The 16553-nt window shown below is 42.4% G+C and overlaps 1 protein-coding gene across 1 annotated transcript in view; it reads right to left on the bottom strand.

The window, feature by feature from the left end:
- LOC124805180 (soluble guanylate cyclase 88E) overlaps positions 1 to 16553 on the bottom strand; it is a 352299-nt gene that overhangs the window by 87738 nt on the left and 248008 nt on the right. Inside the window, exon 5 of the mRNA XM_047265670.1 lies at positions 11022 to 11227. Coding sequence (XP_047121626.1) covers positions 11022 to 11227 — 206 coding nt within the window. The remainder of the gene's footprint in view (positions 1 to 11021; positions 11228 to 16553) is intronic.

Genomic DNA, 16553 nt, shown 5'->3' on the forward strand with positions numbered 1-16553 from the left:
GTGGAGGGCTGGGAGAGGGGTAGAGTGAGGGTGAGAGGGGGAGAGGGTGAGAGGGTGAGAGGGTGAGAGGGGGTGAGGGGGGGAGAGGGGTAGAGAGTGAGAGGGGGAGAGTGAGAGGGGGAGAGTGTGAGAGAGTGTGAGAGTGAGAGAGTAAGAGAGTGAGAGTGTGAGAGAGTGAGAGAGTGAGAGAGGGAGAGTGAGAGTGAGAGTGAGAGGGAGAGGGAGAGGGAGAGGGAGAGGGAGAATTTGTACAATATCAGAGAACAGCCAATGTTTTGGCAGATGTTGGCTTACAATCAGCAGAGTTACATATTACGTGATAACACCATATGATTTACTGAAGTACTTCCACAAAAGACAGATCATCTTTTAATACTGCCACTCTGCATGTAGATGGCAGTTCGATATCAGCTTGCAAAGTCCTCTGTTTTCAAGTATCGTATCAGCTTGATAGGGCAACAATCGTTACGTACATACATTGTGTGGAAACAATGGTAAACGTGAAAATGCAGGGAAACACCATTTCTCTTACGGAAAGCATTTCCCATACCGTTCAGATGCTTAATGTGCTGTGTAACTCAAGAACTCTTCGCCGTACCCGCTGCGTATATGACATGAAAAGAGTGATATTTGTTTATAGAAATTATAGCCTATTAGCCTCAAGGGGTGAGATACCGTAACAGCTTCATAGCGTCTTTACATTCGATTGCCGACGGGAATTATTTTAATTATTGTTAAGAAACTTATGGCGGGCTGCTATGTCTTCTTGTCACATTTTTTCACAGGTGATACGAATGTCTAGAGAAGCTTCTGTGACGTTACGAAATTGATTTCTTTTTTTGGCTTATCTAGCTTTGCTTAGTCGTGCTAACGCATCTTAACACTCTAGCAATGGCGCCATTAGGGTCTCGTACTAGCTCATATGTGCTAGTCGCTGGTGGTGATGGGAAAACTCTCAAAGTCAGAAGCCTTAACATGGTGCCTGTCACTCGTTACATGGACCTTCACTCAGCGTCCATTCGATGAACCTGGTCTGGCCGGCATAGGCACCTCTTATGGTTCAGAATTCATAATGTACTGGTGTTTCTTGTCTTCGAAAAAACTGTTTCGATGCGCATCCTACTTTTGCACGCGAGAAAACCTAGACGAACATCGTCCCCAAACTTATATTTTAGCCAGAATTGACTGGAAGAAAATAGACATCGGTGAAGACCACCCAGAATGGAAACAGTGTCAGACAAATGACAACAGACATCCGAAATTACCGAAAAAGTACCGTGAAACGAAGAAAGATGTTTTGTTGGGAGAACTAGCTTTAGGAAATAAGACAGATGATATTTAAATTATTACTACTGCAACTGCTTCAAGATAATACGTGCAATACAACAGTAAATGCAAATGCTGGGAATCTTTCCACTCTCCAGCGTAGTGACAGGCAGTCACGAAGCTTCTTGACAAATTTATAGTACGACAGTTTGGCCGGGAGCTGTCCTACTAACTGAGGTACACAGGTATGACTCTCGATCCGACTCCAGAACTGCGAGGGCGTCCTGGAAAGTAATATGATCGTATTATTATACGAAAATCCTTATTATTTAGTATTTTTGGGGATCCACAGCTTCCAAATGCTTAATAAACGTACACTTGGTCCTTAGTATGCTTAATCGTGCGATTAACTAATTTCGACTAAGCATCACTATCAAGCACATTTGTAACATCTGTATTTCATGTCATTTTCAAATCACTCTTAATTACAAGTAAAAAGTAGCCATATCGTATAATGTATGTAAATATCGTAAAATGTCTGTAATTAAGTGTGATTTGAAAAATTACGTGGAATACAGATGTTACAAATGTGCTTGACAATTACGCTTAGCCGAAATTAGCTAATCGCACGATTTACAGTCTACTATGGACCATGTTTACGTTTATCAAGAACCCCTAAAGATTCTTAAATAGAACAAGAATTATTAACGTTCTACATATTTATTGTTCGTGTTTGCATATTTATTTGTCGACATAGTCAAACCGGCGACGAGCATATTTCTCCCATGAGTGGACCAGTTTGCTGATACCTTCATGTAGAATGTTTGTCTTTTGACGGAGCCGCAACCCGACCTCCGCTTTCACCGTTTCATCACTATCGAAGTGAAGGCCTCGAATGTGTTCCTTAAGTTAGATAAAAATAGGATGGTGATTGTTGACAATGAACCCAAGGCGTCGCGTTGTTGCAGATGTCGCATCGCTTGTGTTTGATCTGCCTCTGTCACGCTCAAGGAGACGGTGCTCCACGTGTGGACGAATTCTTCGAATCCGAAATTCGATTACAGCGTGCTGTCTCTCACGCACCGAAATAGTTACGATGACACTGCCATGTTACGAGCTACATTTGGAGCCCTCTGGTATTGGAAAGTCGGTACAACGCTGCAACGAATGTCTAAGCCGGAGCGGCGACTATGTGAAGAAGTAGCTGGAATGTGGAGCTAAACGTTGCAAATAAAACATTTTTGATTTTCACAGTGGTTTCCATTTTATGACCGATTGGACCTTACTTTCCGAACAGGCCTCGTACAATCCATTCCTGGGAAGTTATACTGCAGAGTCTTCCACTCGCTGTAGGTACAGTCCTTTCTTGGGAATTTACTGCAATCCCAAATTTTCAATACATTACATTGAGCATTATTTAGGTTTATTCGCAGTGCAAATAACGCAAAAATTGAAAAGAAAAGAAAGAAAAAATATTTCCCCAGAGTTACTCGGATTACCGTTCTTCATGCAACCGCTGCCTGGAAACTACTCTAACACAAACGGCTAATGTTTCGATAGACCCGTACCAAAAATCCCATTTTTTTCCAAACGCTTTGCCATCTGGCGCTCTCACTTTAATTGCTGGCCAAGCCCTGCGTGTACCATAAATTTGGAATAAATCGGTGATTACAAGTAGGCGCTGTCCCTTTGTAAGGCTTTAAAAGCATCTACACCGCATTGGTTTCCAAAATTACCCTTAAATAAAAGGGAAATTCACGTGACACTCAACGAGACGAAAGTAGAATTAGAGGAAAATTTAGAGAACATAGTAGCTGTGGTGGCAATTTAGATTAATAATTATGGAAATGAATGCTCCAAACCAGCTGCAAAAAGGTAACAGGTTTTCTAACATTTTACATGACAGGCCTGTTTCGTCTTATTGCCTGTATCAAGTGACGTCTAGTTGGAAGTGACGACCATATTGCATCTATAGTAAAATCTTTGTATCACTTTTCGGCAAGTATAATAGTTCTTGTAGTTACGAAAGGTAAAAATACGTTTTTGTCAGATATTTTGATAGATCAGTTTTGAGAGTTCTTTAGTATGATGCTACATGTTTACAAAGTAAACTATTATACTTACCGAGGCATGACAGAAAGACTTGACTATAGATGCAATATGATCCTCACTTCTAACTAGACGTAAGTACCAGGCCAAGTGAATACGTAAAACAGCCACAATTTATGTACAGATAATCTTATTAATGTTATTTCGCAGGTCACTTGACCTGAAACAGGCCTGTCGCGTAAAATATTAAGAAACATATTACCTTATTGCAGCTGGTTTGCAGCATTCATTTCCATAATGTCTTATATCGACGTATACTATGCTGCGGGACCAACATAACGTAAAACATAGGTTAATAATGTTAAACTGGACGATTAAAGTTTTGCAACCAATGAATAAACCTTTTTCACTGAATTTGCTTCATATGAAAAGATTCGTCATACACCATCCACTCAGCCCTCCAAGTGGCAATATCGTAGTACTTTCAGTACTTCAGTCACAGATTTTTAAGGAGAGGAAGGGAACTGCAGTCCCGCATATCACATTTTGGAATCAACTTTTTCTAACAGTGTTGAGAGTACCGTTTTGCCCTGATAGTGGGTGTGATAGCAGCATTCCCGCTAAACAGACCAGTTTTCCGACGACTAATGAATTAATGACACCCCGTTTGTAAACACCGTGTCTGTTGGGCAGGAACTTAGGAGGCGCGCTAAAAAGTGGATAACTAATTGCCAGAAAGAGTACAACATTACTTTTCTCCACTTAATTCGAAAGGGATTAGTAACTGTTGTGACACGAATTCCTATACATAAAATATTCTCCCAATATATGTCTTATGAGAACTCCATCAACAGAAGTAAAACAGTGGTAATGGAATGTAGTCGAATCAAATCACAAGGTGCTGAGGGAATTATATTAGGAAATGAGAAACTAAGAGCAATAGATGAGTTTTGCTGCTTGGGCAGCAAAATAACTGACGATGGGCAAAGTGGGGGGGGGGGGGGGGGGATATAAAATGCGGACTGACCTATAGTAAGCAAAGCATCTCTGAAAAAGGGAAATTGTTAACACTGGATTTAAATTTAAGTGTTAGGATGTCTTCTGTGAAAGTATTTGCCTGGAGTGTAGCTTAGCGCGGAAGTGAGCCGTAGAAAGGAAGCAGTTCAGACAAGAAAAAATGTGGTGCTATAGAAGGGTGCTAAGGTTTAGATTGTTAAAGCGCGTAAATAATGCGATTACTGAATGAAATTGGGGAGAAAAGCAGTTTATGGGACTTTTTGAGTGAAAGAAGAGATCAGTTGGTGGGATAAATTCTGAGGCATCCAGGAATAGTCAGTTTGGTAATGGAGAGAAGGGGGGAGTGAGGGTGTGAGGCAAGAAAATGTAGAGGGAAACCCAAGTATGAGTACAGTGAGCAGGTTTAAATGGATATAGATTGTGGTAGTTATTCGGAGTTGAAGATGGTTGTGCAGGATAGAGTAGCCTGCAGAGCTGCATCAGACCAGTCTTCGGACTGAAGATTGCAGCTGCTACAACAACAGAACAACAACAACAACAACAACAACAACAAAGAGGCCGCCATCTCAGGCATAAGTTGGTCGAACTGAATAAAAAAGAACTAAGATCTAGAACAACAACAACAAAGGGAGCTCTATCTCAGGCATAAGTTGGTCGGACTCCCATGTAGCAGTTATCTGCCGTAGCTAATATTGCTCGGCAAGCTCTAAGGGGGAAAACAGTTAAAAGTAAGATTGCTAAAGAAGATAACTTCTCGTAAGAACTCTTCCTTGTACGATTCCATGCAAGGTCCACCAACAACTCGTCTGAAATCACAGCAAACCACCCTCGTTTGATTCAGAGAGAAACGCTGGAACGAACATCCACTAACAATACTCATTTGGTACAAGATACAACAAAGAAGCTTGAGGGATTCGAACTATTGCGCCAAAACTTGTCGAAACTGAACCACATTAGGACGGACCAAGGGCCACCCTAAAGCAGGGGTGTTTCGGTCCATCTGCTGAATGAGACTGCAGAGTGGAAAAGTAAACAATAGATCACATTCGTAACGAGTACCCACTTCAATCATTTGGGGCTGATCTGAGGAGCTTACTATATCAAGTGACTCCGAGTGCTCTGTACTCGTTGTCAAATTTGGACATTAACATTATAACTTGTGTGTGTGTGTGTGTGTGTGTGTGTGTGTGTGTGTGTGTGAAACCATGTTATATACTCGTACAGTGTGTTTCCAAAATACTTTTACAAACTTTGGGACAGGTTCGTTAAATAAATACAAGAAAAAAGCTCATAAACAAATATCCGAAGTCTGTTGCTTTCGAGTTATTAAGGAAAGTTTATAATTTAGGTGACTGGAGCTCATCAACACATAAAGTCATAATAAATGCTCGGAATGTCCTCCTCTTGCATCTAAACGCGGATACGCTCGCCTCATCATGGACTGTCACACTCTTTCAGATGCCCCTTGACGGTTTCGAATGTTTCCGCAGGCGTCCGTGACTCCTGAATCAAGAGTTTGTACATCTGGGTGAACAGCTGGATAGACCAGTTATTTATGGTTGCCCCATAAACTATAATCCAAAGAACAGAGGTCAGTGGAACGTGCAGGCAATAGAACTGGCCCTCCTCTATCTATCCATTTGATGCCAGCCAGTGGCAGATAACAGCCAGTGCTTCTCGAGTAATGAGACTGAAATGTGTTGGAACTACATCAAGCAAAAAGCACATGTTGCTTCTTATTTGCAGGGAAACATCTAGTTGTAGATCTTGGAGAATGTTCTGACTCAAGTTCCTGTGGAGAGCACCTGTAAAATGTACTGGGAGAACATAAGGCTCTACCAGGCAGTGACCTACAATTTCAGACCACACATTAATCTTAAACTGACGCATGACGATTGCGATAGGTCCATATGAGTCGGTTGTGGAAATTCGTTGTTCCATCTCTCCGACACGTTGCTTCGCCAGTGAACAAAACAGAAGAGGCAATCAACGGACTGACAGTTTGTGCTACAAACCATCGGCAAAATTTCTCTTGTGGTGGGTGATAGGCAGATGTAAGACCCTACACACGTTGAAGATGATACGGACACATGAGTTTCTCGTGAAGTATTCTCCATGCTCAACTTAGCGACATTCAACATGCCGGGGCTATTTGTTTTTAGCCGGCCCTTCAGTCCGGAACCGCGCGACTGCTACTGTCGCAGGTTCGAATCCTGCCTCTGGCTTGGATGTGTGTGATTTCCTTAGGTTACTTAGGTTTAAGTAGTTCTAAGTCTAGAGGACTGATGACCTCAGATGTTAAGTCCCATAGTGCTTAGAGCCATTTGAACCACTGTGTCTTTCTCTGATAACTGGCTCTACTTTAACAGCTCTTAGGAAGTGCTCTTCCTGGTCAGTCGTACGAGCAACGCGTGGTCTTCCTCGATCAATAGTATATGATGCTACGGATCCTATATTGGCATCGCGACGATACACAGCACCATAGGTTGGATGACTCGGTTGTCTTCGACCTGGAAACGAAGTATGATACAGGCGCGCCGCCTCATGTCCTTGACATTGCGCGGCCGTATGTAAAAATCATGTCTGCCTGCTCTCGAAATGAATATCTGCCATGTTTGAAAGGAGCACTTTTCGCTAACGAAAGACGAATGTAATCAGTTCTCCCTGGCAACACAACTCAGTCTAGGATACAATAAATGAAACGGGTGCATTTTAAATAAGTGAAGTTGTTGGGTTTTACCTGGAAAGCCACTGAACGTTAACTTTCATTAATAACTCGATAACGAATGATTTTAGGGCATATGTTTACATGGACTTTTATCTCTCTTTCTGTAAGAAACTTGTATTCAAAGATAGTAATAAAATTTTTGAAGCGCCCTCTACAAACATAATGAAGTAAACGGTACCTTTTGTTCCTCTCGTTTTGCAATTGAATTATTTTTCGTCATGTCTCTCACTTCAACAGATTCTACAATAACTTACGAAGATTAGAATTAGAATTTGAATCTAATCAATTTTCTGTGTAGAACGATCATTGACCTGGAGTACTGAATTTACTTATTGTCGTCCTGTCTTCTGCAGTTCGATTAAAATGGCTTTGTGCTGACGTGTCAGCGAGTCGAGTGAAACTGGCCAAGCACCAGTCAGTTGTACGTTTTTCTTGAGCGCCGCGTGTTGCATTGCCGGTTTCGTAAGTTTATGATGAGCCTTGTCAAGAGTGGTTCGCTGCACAGTGGCACCGCCGCCCCAACCCTTTTCCACAGGTATACTATCAGTCATAATAATTCCTACTTTGGAAGTAACTAGATCCTCATGTACATACTCCGCAAGCCACCGTGTGGTGCGTGGCGGAGGGTACCCTGAACCGCTGCTAGTCATTTCCTTTCCTGCACCACTCGCAAATCGACCGGGGGAATAAACAACCGTCTGTATGTCTCCGTATGAGCCCTAATTTCTTGTATCTTATCTTCGTGGTCCTTACGTGTGTGTTGGTGGCAGTAGAATCGTTCTGCAGTCAGCTTCATATGCACGTTTTCTAAATTTTCTCAGTAGTGTTCCTTGGAAAGAATGTGGCCTTCCCTCCAGGGATTGCCATTTGAATTCCAGAAGAATATCCGTAATACTTGCATGTTGTTCGAACCTACCGGTAACAAATCTAGCAGCCCCCCTCTGAAATGCTTCGATTTCTTCCTTTAATCCGACGTGGTGTGGATCCTAAAGATCAGAACAGTACTCAGTAATAAGTCGCACTAGCGTCCTATATGCGGTCTCCTTTACAAATGAAGCACACTTTCCCAAAATTCTTCCACTAAACCGAAGTCGACTACAGTCCTCATAATGCTCGCATGCTTGATGCAGGCTGCAATATTTTCTGGCTGCAGCCACGTGGAAAGATATGAATTATTATTAAAACCTTAGTGTTTACAGACAAGGGAACAATTAACTTTCTGAGTCTTTACGGACTACATTCATTGGCTACAGGTGGTCAACCTCGAACACTATGGACACCAGACTGTGCCAGCGCCCCTTATAACACCATAGCTCTAATACTCTATTGATTGATTTTGCCTTTTGTTTTATTTAATGTCACATCATTGAGCTTCTGTAAATGTGTTAGATTGAATAGATAACACAAAATTGTATACTCCTTTCTTTGTAAAAACTTTGATGTCATGATTTGATTCTATATAATGTGGTGCACCTGTCATTAAAATTCTTTGTCCCCATTGGAGGGAGACATAACTTACTGTACATATTTGGAATTTGTTTAAATAGTTTTTATAGAAATGTTAATATGTGCAAAGGTTCTGTTTTATTTAAAATGTTTGTTTGCTGTTATGTAAAGAGCTGACCTTCACTTAGGGTTCTTAGTTATTTTGTATGTAAAAGGTGTTGTGGTTCCCTTAGGGAACGGAACTGTGTAGCGCGCGCAAATTGTGGTTGGCTAGGTAGAAAAGGTGGAACCAAGTGTTAGTCGGGGACGAGCTACCAAACAGTCAACTGCTCATATAAAAGTTGTGTATTGTGCTGTTTCCGAGAGAAGCTTTTCCTGACACTTTCCAATGCCTCGGATGGATGGATAAAGAGCTGGAACTGTTCTGAAATTGGTATCTATCATCGTCACCAAGAAATGACAGAATCCAGCCATTCTACTTGCGAATCCACCTGCCAACATGCATTCGCCACCACGTTGCGCAATCACTAGAAAAGAACCAAGAATTGTAAATATGTAAAGTGAAGGATCAGCTCATTGGATGTTTTAGTGTGCGCAAATATAAGGTGACTTATACTCGAACTCTTTTACCTACCTTGATATTTTTATCCCTAGTCACACAACTACTTAGAGTCATTCCCATGCTAAAGTGATTACCGAGAGTCCTTATTGAAAGAACATTAAAGCTAAGTGTTTTAGCAGAACTGAGTAATATAGTGAATAATGGTTGCTGAAAATATTTTTTCCACTAAAACTGCCTATTAAAATTTTGTTGCCAACTTCTAAAGTGAAAGTTCTCAAAACTGAGGCTTACAAATTTTTGCTTAGTAAGTGATCACAGTGCAGTCTGTTGAAAATCAACCAAAGATGAGTTATTGTCTTATAACCACATCAAGTTGTGTTCTACTGCAGTAAGATTTGAGAACTGATACTGTTGCAGGTTACATGTTCATACTTGTTAAGGGCTTGTTTCTTTTGTGTATTGAAAGTGTGTTTAGTATGCGCTGCTACAGTGGTCAAGATTAAGGGCCCCCTTCCACTGAAAGTAGTTCAAATGCACAAAGTTACTTAATTATACAAGTTTCAATTACTCTTCCTATTCAAGTGAACTTCTGTACAATATTGGTCTCCCCTTGTGTATTAAAAGTGCATATTAATGGTGTAACAGAATCAACAGTTTGTCTATTGTGCTCATGCTAGATAACGATTAATAGGAAGACCACTATCTATGAAAACAATAATTTCTTAATTCAAAAGACAGTGAGAAGTAATTTGTTAGTGAAGTCTATTTAATTTTCATTCTAAATAAAAAGGTATTTAGGTGAGAGAGACTTAACCTATGACCAGTTTATAATCTTGCAATGAAATACATTTACAATTTTTTGTCAGATTTAAAATATTTGAAAAGTAATATTGAACTTATACCCAATTTACGATCCTGCAGTGAATATTAATAGTAACATTATTGAGACCATTCAAGAACCTTCAACATCGCAGCGCGTCAGCAATCGTTGGTTAATATATTAAAAAACTAGAAACCCGCCTCGATTGCGAAAAAAGGACCTAGTGTTAACCTAGGTTCCGGCGTAGATAACTACACCTTCTTCAGCACAATAAAACCCACAAGTGCTTAAGAAGACCTTTGTCAATGATTAAAAGAACGCCATGGCTATACATTTGTAAATGAAAGGAAAACACAAACAGGACATATGTACAAAGTCAAACCACTACTTAATGGTGTACGCTGCACCTCACTCCGGCCTATGTTCGATGGGCCATGACCCGCCATAAACTGCAGGTACAAATGGTCGCTGACTTACACGCCCGACCCGCTGCCTATGCACATGCGCGGGACAAGGGAAGTTACTTGAATGCGCATGCGCATACGAATATGAGAAAATTTATACATGGGTCGTGATTAAATAGCCCATATATTCCCCACCGTGAATATATCAAAAAATAAAAAGTAACCGCACACGGTTGCTTGTGCTAGGAAAGAAACATATATGAAGCTACCTATGACAACAGGAGGAAGTCTTAAAAACTATTCCTGAAGCCAATAGTTAGCCTGGGGTGGGGGTAGGGGGGGGGGCTGAGGGGACGTAATCTAAAGACGTCGTGGTAATAAAGATATAGGGAAAAAACGTGAGGTGTTCAAACGGGCTAAAATCACCATCATCGTAAAAAGAAAATGAAGAAAAAAAAGAAAGAAAAAAGATGAACAGCTTGACTAACCGCGCTCGCCAATCAGGGCGCGCATGTGAATATCCCCAGATCATCAGATTTACAATTGTTGTTGTTGTTGACTTCAGTCCTGAGACTGGTTTGATGCAGCTCTCCATGCTACTCTATCCCGTGCAAGCTTCTTCATCTCCCAGTACTTACTGCAACCCACATCCTTCTGAATCTGCTTAGTGTATTCATCTCTTGGTCTCCCTCTACGATTTTACCTGACTGATCGGAATAGGCTACTCACCCGAAGACGATGCAGAAGGGGAAGATCTCGAAGAGCATGGAGGCGCTGATGGGTAGGTGCTTCTCCTCGCGGGTCATGGTGAGCGAGGCGAGCGTGAAGGCGCGGTTGTCGAACGTCAGCTGGAAGGTCACGTGCACCGTGTCGAACAGTAGCTCCTCGCGCACCAACTCGATGCGCATCTCCTTGTGGTAGAAGTGCCTCGCCACCTGCCCAACGGCAAACAGCGACACGTCAGTAACGACGCCAATCGTCCCCGCCGTTCCTGCACTATATCCAGACTGGGGACAGTAGCAGCTCGCGAAGACCTACTGCGCGAGTACGGCCCTATAGGTAGATGGTTACCGACCTGTCTTAGACCATGATTGCAATCAGACATTAGCTGGTATCCCCGTCCACCTTCTGCCGTCTGTTGCCTCCCCCCCCCCCCCCCTCCCGCACGTAACTAAAATGTACACTACTGGCCATTAAAATTGCTACACCACGAAGACGACGTGCTACAGACGCCAAATTTAACCGACTAGAAGAAGGGAAGAAGATGCAGTAATGTGCAAATGATTAGCTTTTCAGAGCATTCACACAAGGCTGGCGCCGGTGGCGACACCTACAACGTACTGATATGAGGAAAGTTTCCAACCGATTTCTCATACACAAACAGCAGTTGACCGACGTTACCTGGTGAAACGTTGTTGTGATGCCTCGTGTAAGGAGGAGAAGTGCGTACCATCACGTTTCCGACTTCGATAAAGGTCGGATTGTAGCCTATCGCGATTGCGGTTTATCGTATCGCGACATTGCTGCTCGCGTTGGTCAATATCCAATGACTGTTAGCAGAATATGGGATCGGTGGGTTCAGGGGGGTGATACGGATCGCCGTGCTGGATCACAACGGCCTCGTATCACTAGCAGTCGAGATGACAGGCATCTTATCCGCTTGGCTGTAACGGATCGTGTAGCCACGTCACGATCCCTGAGTCAACAGATGGGGACGTTGCATGACAACAACCATCTGTACGAACAGTTCGACGACGTTTGTCAGCTCGGAGACCATGGCTGCGGTTACCCTTGACGTTGCATCACAGACAGGTGCGCCTGCGATGGTGGGTTCAACGACGAACCTGGGTGCACGAATGGCAAGACGTCATTTTTTCGGATGAATCCAGGTTCTGTTTACAGCATCATGATGGTCGCATCCGTGTTTGGCGACATCGCGGTGAACGCACACTGGAATCGTGTATTCGTCATCGCCATACTGGCGTATCACCCGGCGTGATGGTATGGGGTACTATTGGTTAACGTCTCCGTCACCTCTTGTTCGCATTGACGGCAATTTGAACAGTGGACGTTACATTTCAGATGTGTTACGACCCGTGGCTCTACCCTTTATTCGATCCCTGCGAATCCCGACATTTCAGCAGGATAATGCAGGACCGTATGTTGCAGGTCCTGTACGGGCCTTTCTGGATACAGAAAATGTTCGACTGCTGCTCTGGCCAGCACATTCACCAGGTCTCTCACCAGTTAAAAACGTCTGGTCAATGGTGGCTGAGCAACTGGCTCGTCACAATACGCCAGTCACTACTCTTGTTGAACTGTAGTATCATGTTGAAGATGCATGGGCAGCTGTACCTGTACAGGCCTTCCAAGCTCTGTTTGACTCAATGCCCAGGGGTATCAAGGCCGTCATTACGGCCAGATGTGGTTGCTCTGGGTACTGATTTCTCAGGACCTATCCACCCAAATTGCGTGAAAATGTAATGACATGTCAGTTCTAGTATAATATATTTGTCCAATGAATACCCGTTTATCATCTGCATTTGTTCTTGGTGTAGCAATTTTAATGGCCAGTAGTGTAGAATGAAAGCCTTTTCTTGGAATACTTCAATTTTTAAAATGATGAAATATGAATGATGTTTACTTTGTGTGTTAGTGTATGTGTGTGTGTTTGCGTGTGTGTCTGTGTTTGTTTTAGAATGAATGATGAAGGAATCGTGGTGCATCGCAAGTGCTACCCACAATTCCTTCTCAGATAGCAAAGCTAACTATCCACAGTGAGCGGTAAACATTTGTTACAAAGCGTACTTCCCCTGCATTACTCCTCTCCATTGCGGCACTTGCTTGACCTACACACTGCAACCCCATTTAAAATCAAACAACTTCAAATGTGTGCACTATATTGACTATTTGTAAATTACTTGATTGCTGCACTGTTTACTTCCGATCTGGCAGAAATTGGACGATCTCAGGCTGTCAATACTTTGTGTCTAACCACTCTAAAAATAATAATAATAATGGTAATAATAATAATACTGTATATAGCACTATAGAAGCCCTTATGCAATTACTGCTGTGTTGTGCTGCCAATTAATTCAATTATCTGTTTCGAAGCGAGTAATTAAGCAATTTCTGGACTACTCCAGGCACTACCTGCAACTTAAAGAAGACTTTTTCTTGAAATATTTAGCATTTGTTACGTAATGTCTCTTTTTTATTGTCAGCAATGTACAGGACAAAGCGGACTGTGTGAGGAACTGTAATCTCCACAGTAATGCCAGTAATTGAGAAAAAGTAATTATTGATACTTACATAATCACCATTAGAGCCTTACAAATTGTGATAATAGTGATGATCCTTTGAAAATAATTGACAGAAACATAATCGAACCCCTTAGTTTTTACCCCACAGAAAATTTCATTTTACCCCTGAGGCGCCAATTATGCCAGACTGGGAACCACTGGTCTAGGTAGTAATGATGATGGATGCACCTACATAAGAGCTCGACACTACGACGAAGTCACAACTAGTTTCCTATTTTCCCCCGATGTCTGGTAGGTGCTTGTTCTTCGTTGTTATATACAAGCTGATTCAGCTGCCCCTACTGCTGAGTTTTATGCAACCCGCAATCCCTTCAAAAGATTTTTCATATTCTGGCACTTGCTATACATAAATTACTAGTCTTATAGAAAAAATGAACAGGACCTTTTTGTAGGAAATTTAATGTAGTTAAATTTTGTACTGGGATGCTTTTTCGCTAGAGGCTGCAGTTATAGAATTATTGAAGAAACACGTAAATAAGAGACTTTTAATCGTATTTATATTAAATAACTCGAAAAATTGTTGCTTCACGCAAAAATATAACCCAATACTATAACTTAACTACATTAAATTTCACACAAAACAGTCGTGTTTATTTTTAATGTAGGATTAATAGTCTGCACATAGGGGACGGCAGAATACGAAAATATTGCACATGGTATTTGATGGTGTTGTAAGCTGTATAAAAATCCAGTAGCAGGGACGTCTGAATCGCCCTGTATATTACTTCAGTTATCAACTTCATATATAAGTAGTATACAGTACTTACTATACACTTGCGTAGAATAAATACCTTCTAAAACTCAGCTGCATCGTCCCAGAAGATTATGCCGTAGGAAAGTACTCAGTGAAAGTAGTCAAAGTACACCAGCAATCCCACATGCATGTCAACACAATGAGAGAAATATATTTATGCAGAACTGAGCCTTCGTGTCAGCTTATCGACCACAGTTTTTTTTATCCATTTGAGTGCTCAGGAATTTCACACATGGAGCAAATACGATGTTAGAGAAATATTATATTACAAACCTCGTCGGTGTGCTCAACCTATCGGCAACATATTATCATCTGGGGTACGATGGGGTAAGAGTAGCAGGTATCTAAGAATGGCTTGGCTTTACGTTGTATTCCCTTGTTTGAGAAACATTCACATTAACTGTTTATTTCAATAAGAGCGACTGAGGCTACACTTCAACATTCTTGTCTATCAAAACGTCTATCGTGATTTGTCGTCTGTAGGTTTGTCAAAGTGTTCATATTGGAAAATTTTTCTAGTTAATCTGATCAGGAGTGGAGAAACAGTTACTAGCAACTCCATCTCCGAACAACACTACTCGCAATGGTACACAACACAGAAACTTGTTTCAAATACTCACACGTAAAAAAACGGAATCACTGCACTCCAGTCGGCATATATCTTTCATTCACATACAGCTATTTGTTCATTTCACCTGCTGTACCCAGTAAAAAATTCTTTCAGGGAGCCATGTGGATTGACACGTGCTCATAGATTACTTCCAGGGAAGATGATGGGTCATTTACAGAAAGAGAAGCACCTTAATCTGATGTGCTGCTACTTGTTGACAAAAGTTTGTTCCTGATTGCTTACATCTTTGATGTCGTTCATGATATACACTCATGCTCATAAATTAAGGATAATGCCGACACATGGTGAAACAACGCTCTGATGGGCGGTTTGCGGGTTTAAATCACCTCGGGGTATGACCATGCGGTGCATTTGACCTGCGGTCGTAGCATGGTGGCGCTGGCAGCAGTCCACATATGCAGAGGTGTGTTGGTGCATGTCAGAGTACAGTGCAGCGAGTAAGTGTGCAGATGTTTTCAGACGTGCTAATGCTGACTGTGTGTTGAAAATGGCCCAAAGAACACATACTGATGACGTTTGAGGGGTAGAATACTAGGGCGACTGGAGGCTTGTCAAACACAGCAGGTTGTAGCACGGGCCCTCTGTGTGCCACAAAGGCCGGCCGAAGTGGCCGTGCGGTTAAAGGCGCTGCAGTCTGGAACCGCAAGACCGCTACGGTCGCAGGTTCGAATCCTGCCTCGGGCATGGATGTTTGTGATGTCCTTAGGTTAGTTAGGTTTAACTAGTTCTAAATTCTAGGGGACTAATGACCTCAGCAGTTGAGTCCCATAGTGCTCAGAGCCATTTGAACCATTTGTGCCACAAAGTGTGATCTCAAGATTATGGCAACGATTCCAGCAGACAGGAAACGTGCCCGGGGACTACAGTATGGGACGTCCACAGTGTACAATATCACAAGAAGACCGATATCTCATCATCTGTGCCCGCAGACGGCCACGGAATACTGCTGGTAGCCTTGCTCGGGACTTTACCGCAACCATTAAAACAGTTGTCTCCAGACACACAGTCTACAGACGACTGAACAGACATGGTTTATTCGCCCGGAGACCTGCAAGGTGCATTCCATTGACCCCTGATCACAGGAGAGACCCTAAAGTCGGGTGTCAAGAACACAGTACATGGTCATTGGAACAATGGTCCCAGGTTATGTTCACGGACGAGTCTGAACAGTGATTCTCACCGGGTTTACATCTGGCGTGAACCAGGAACCAGATACCAACCCCTTAATGTCCTTGAAAGGAACCTGTATTGAGGTCGTGGTTTGATGGTGTGGGGTGGGATTATGGTTGGTGCACGTACAGCCCTGCATGTCTTTGACAGAGAACTGTAACAGGTCAGGTGTATCGTGACGTCATTTTGCACCAGTATGTCCACCTTTTCAGGGTTGCAGTGGGTCCTACCTTCCTCTTGATGGATGATAACGCACAGCCCCACCGAGCTGCCATCGTGGAGGGGTACCTTGAAACAGAAGATATCAGGCGAATGGAGTGGCCTGCCTGTTCTCCAGACCTAAACTCCATCGAGCACGTCTGGGATACTCTCGGTCGACGTAT

The sequence above is a fragment of the Schistocerca piceifrons genome, chromosome 7 (genome assembly GCF_021461385.2).
Source record: "Schistocerca piceifrons isolate TAMUIC-IGC-003096 chromosome 7, iqSchPice1.1, whole genome shotgun sequence".
Lineage (NCBI taxonomy): Eukaryota > Metazoa > Arthropoda > Insecta > Orthoptera > Acrididae > Schistocerca > Schistocerca piceifrons.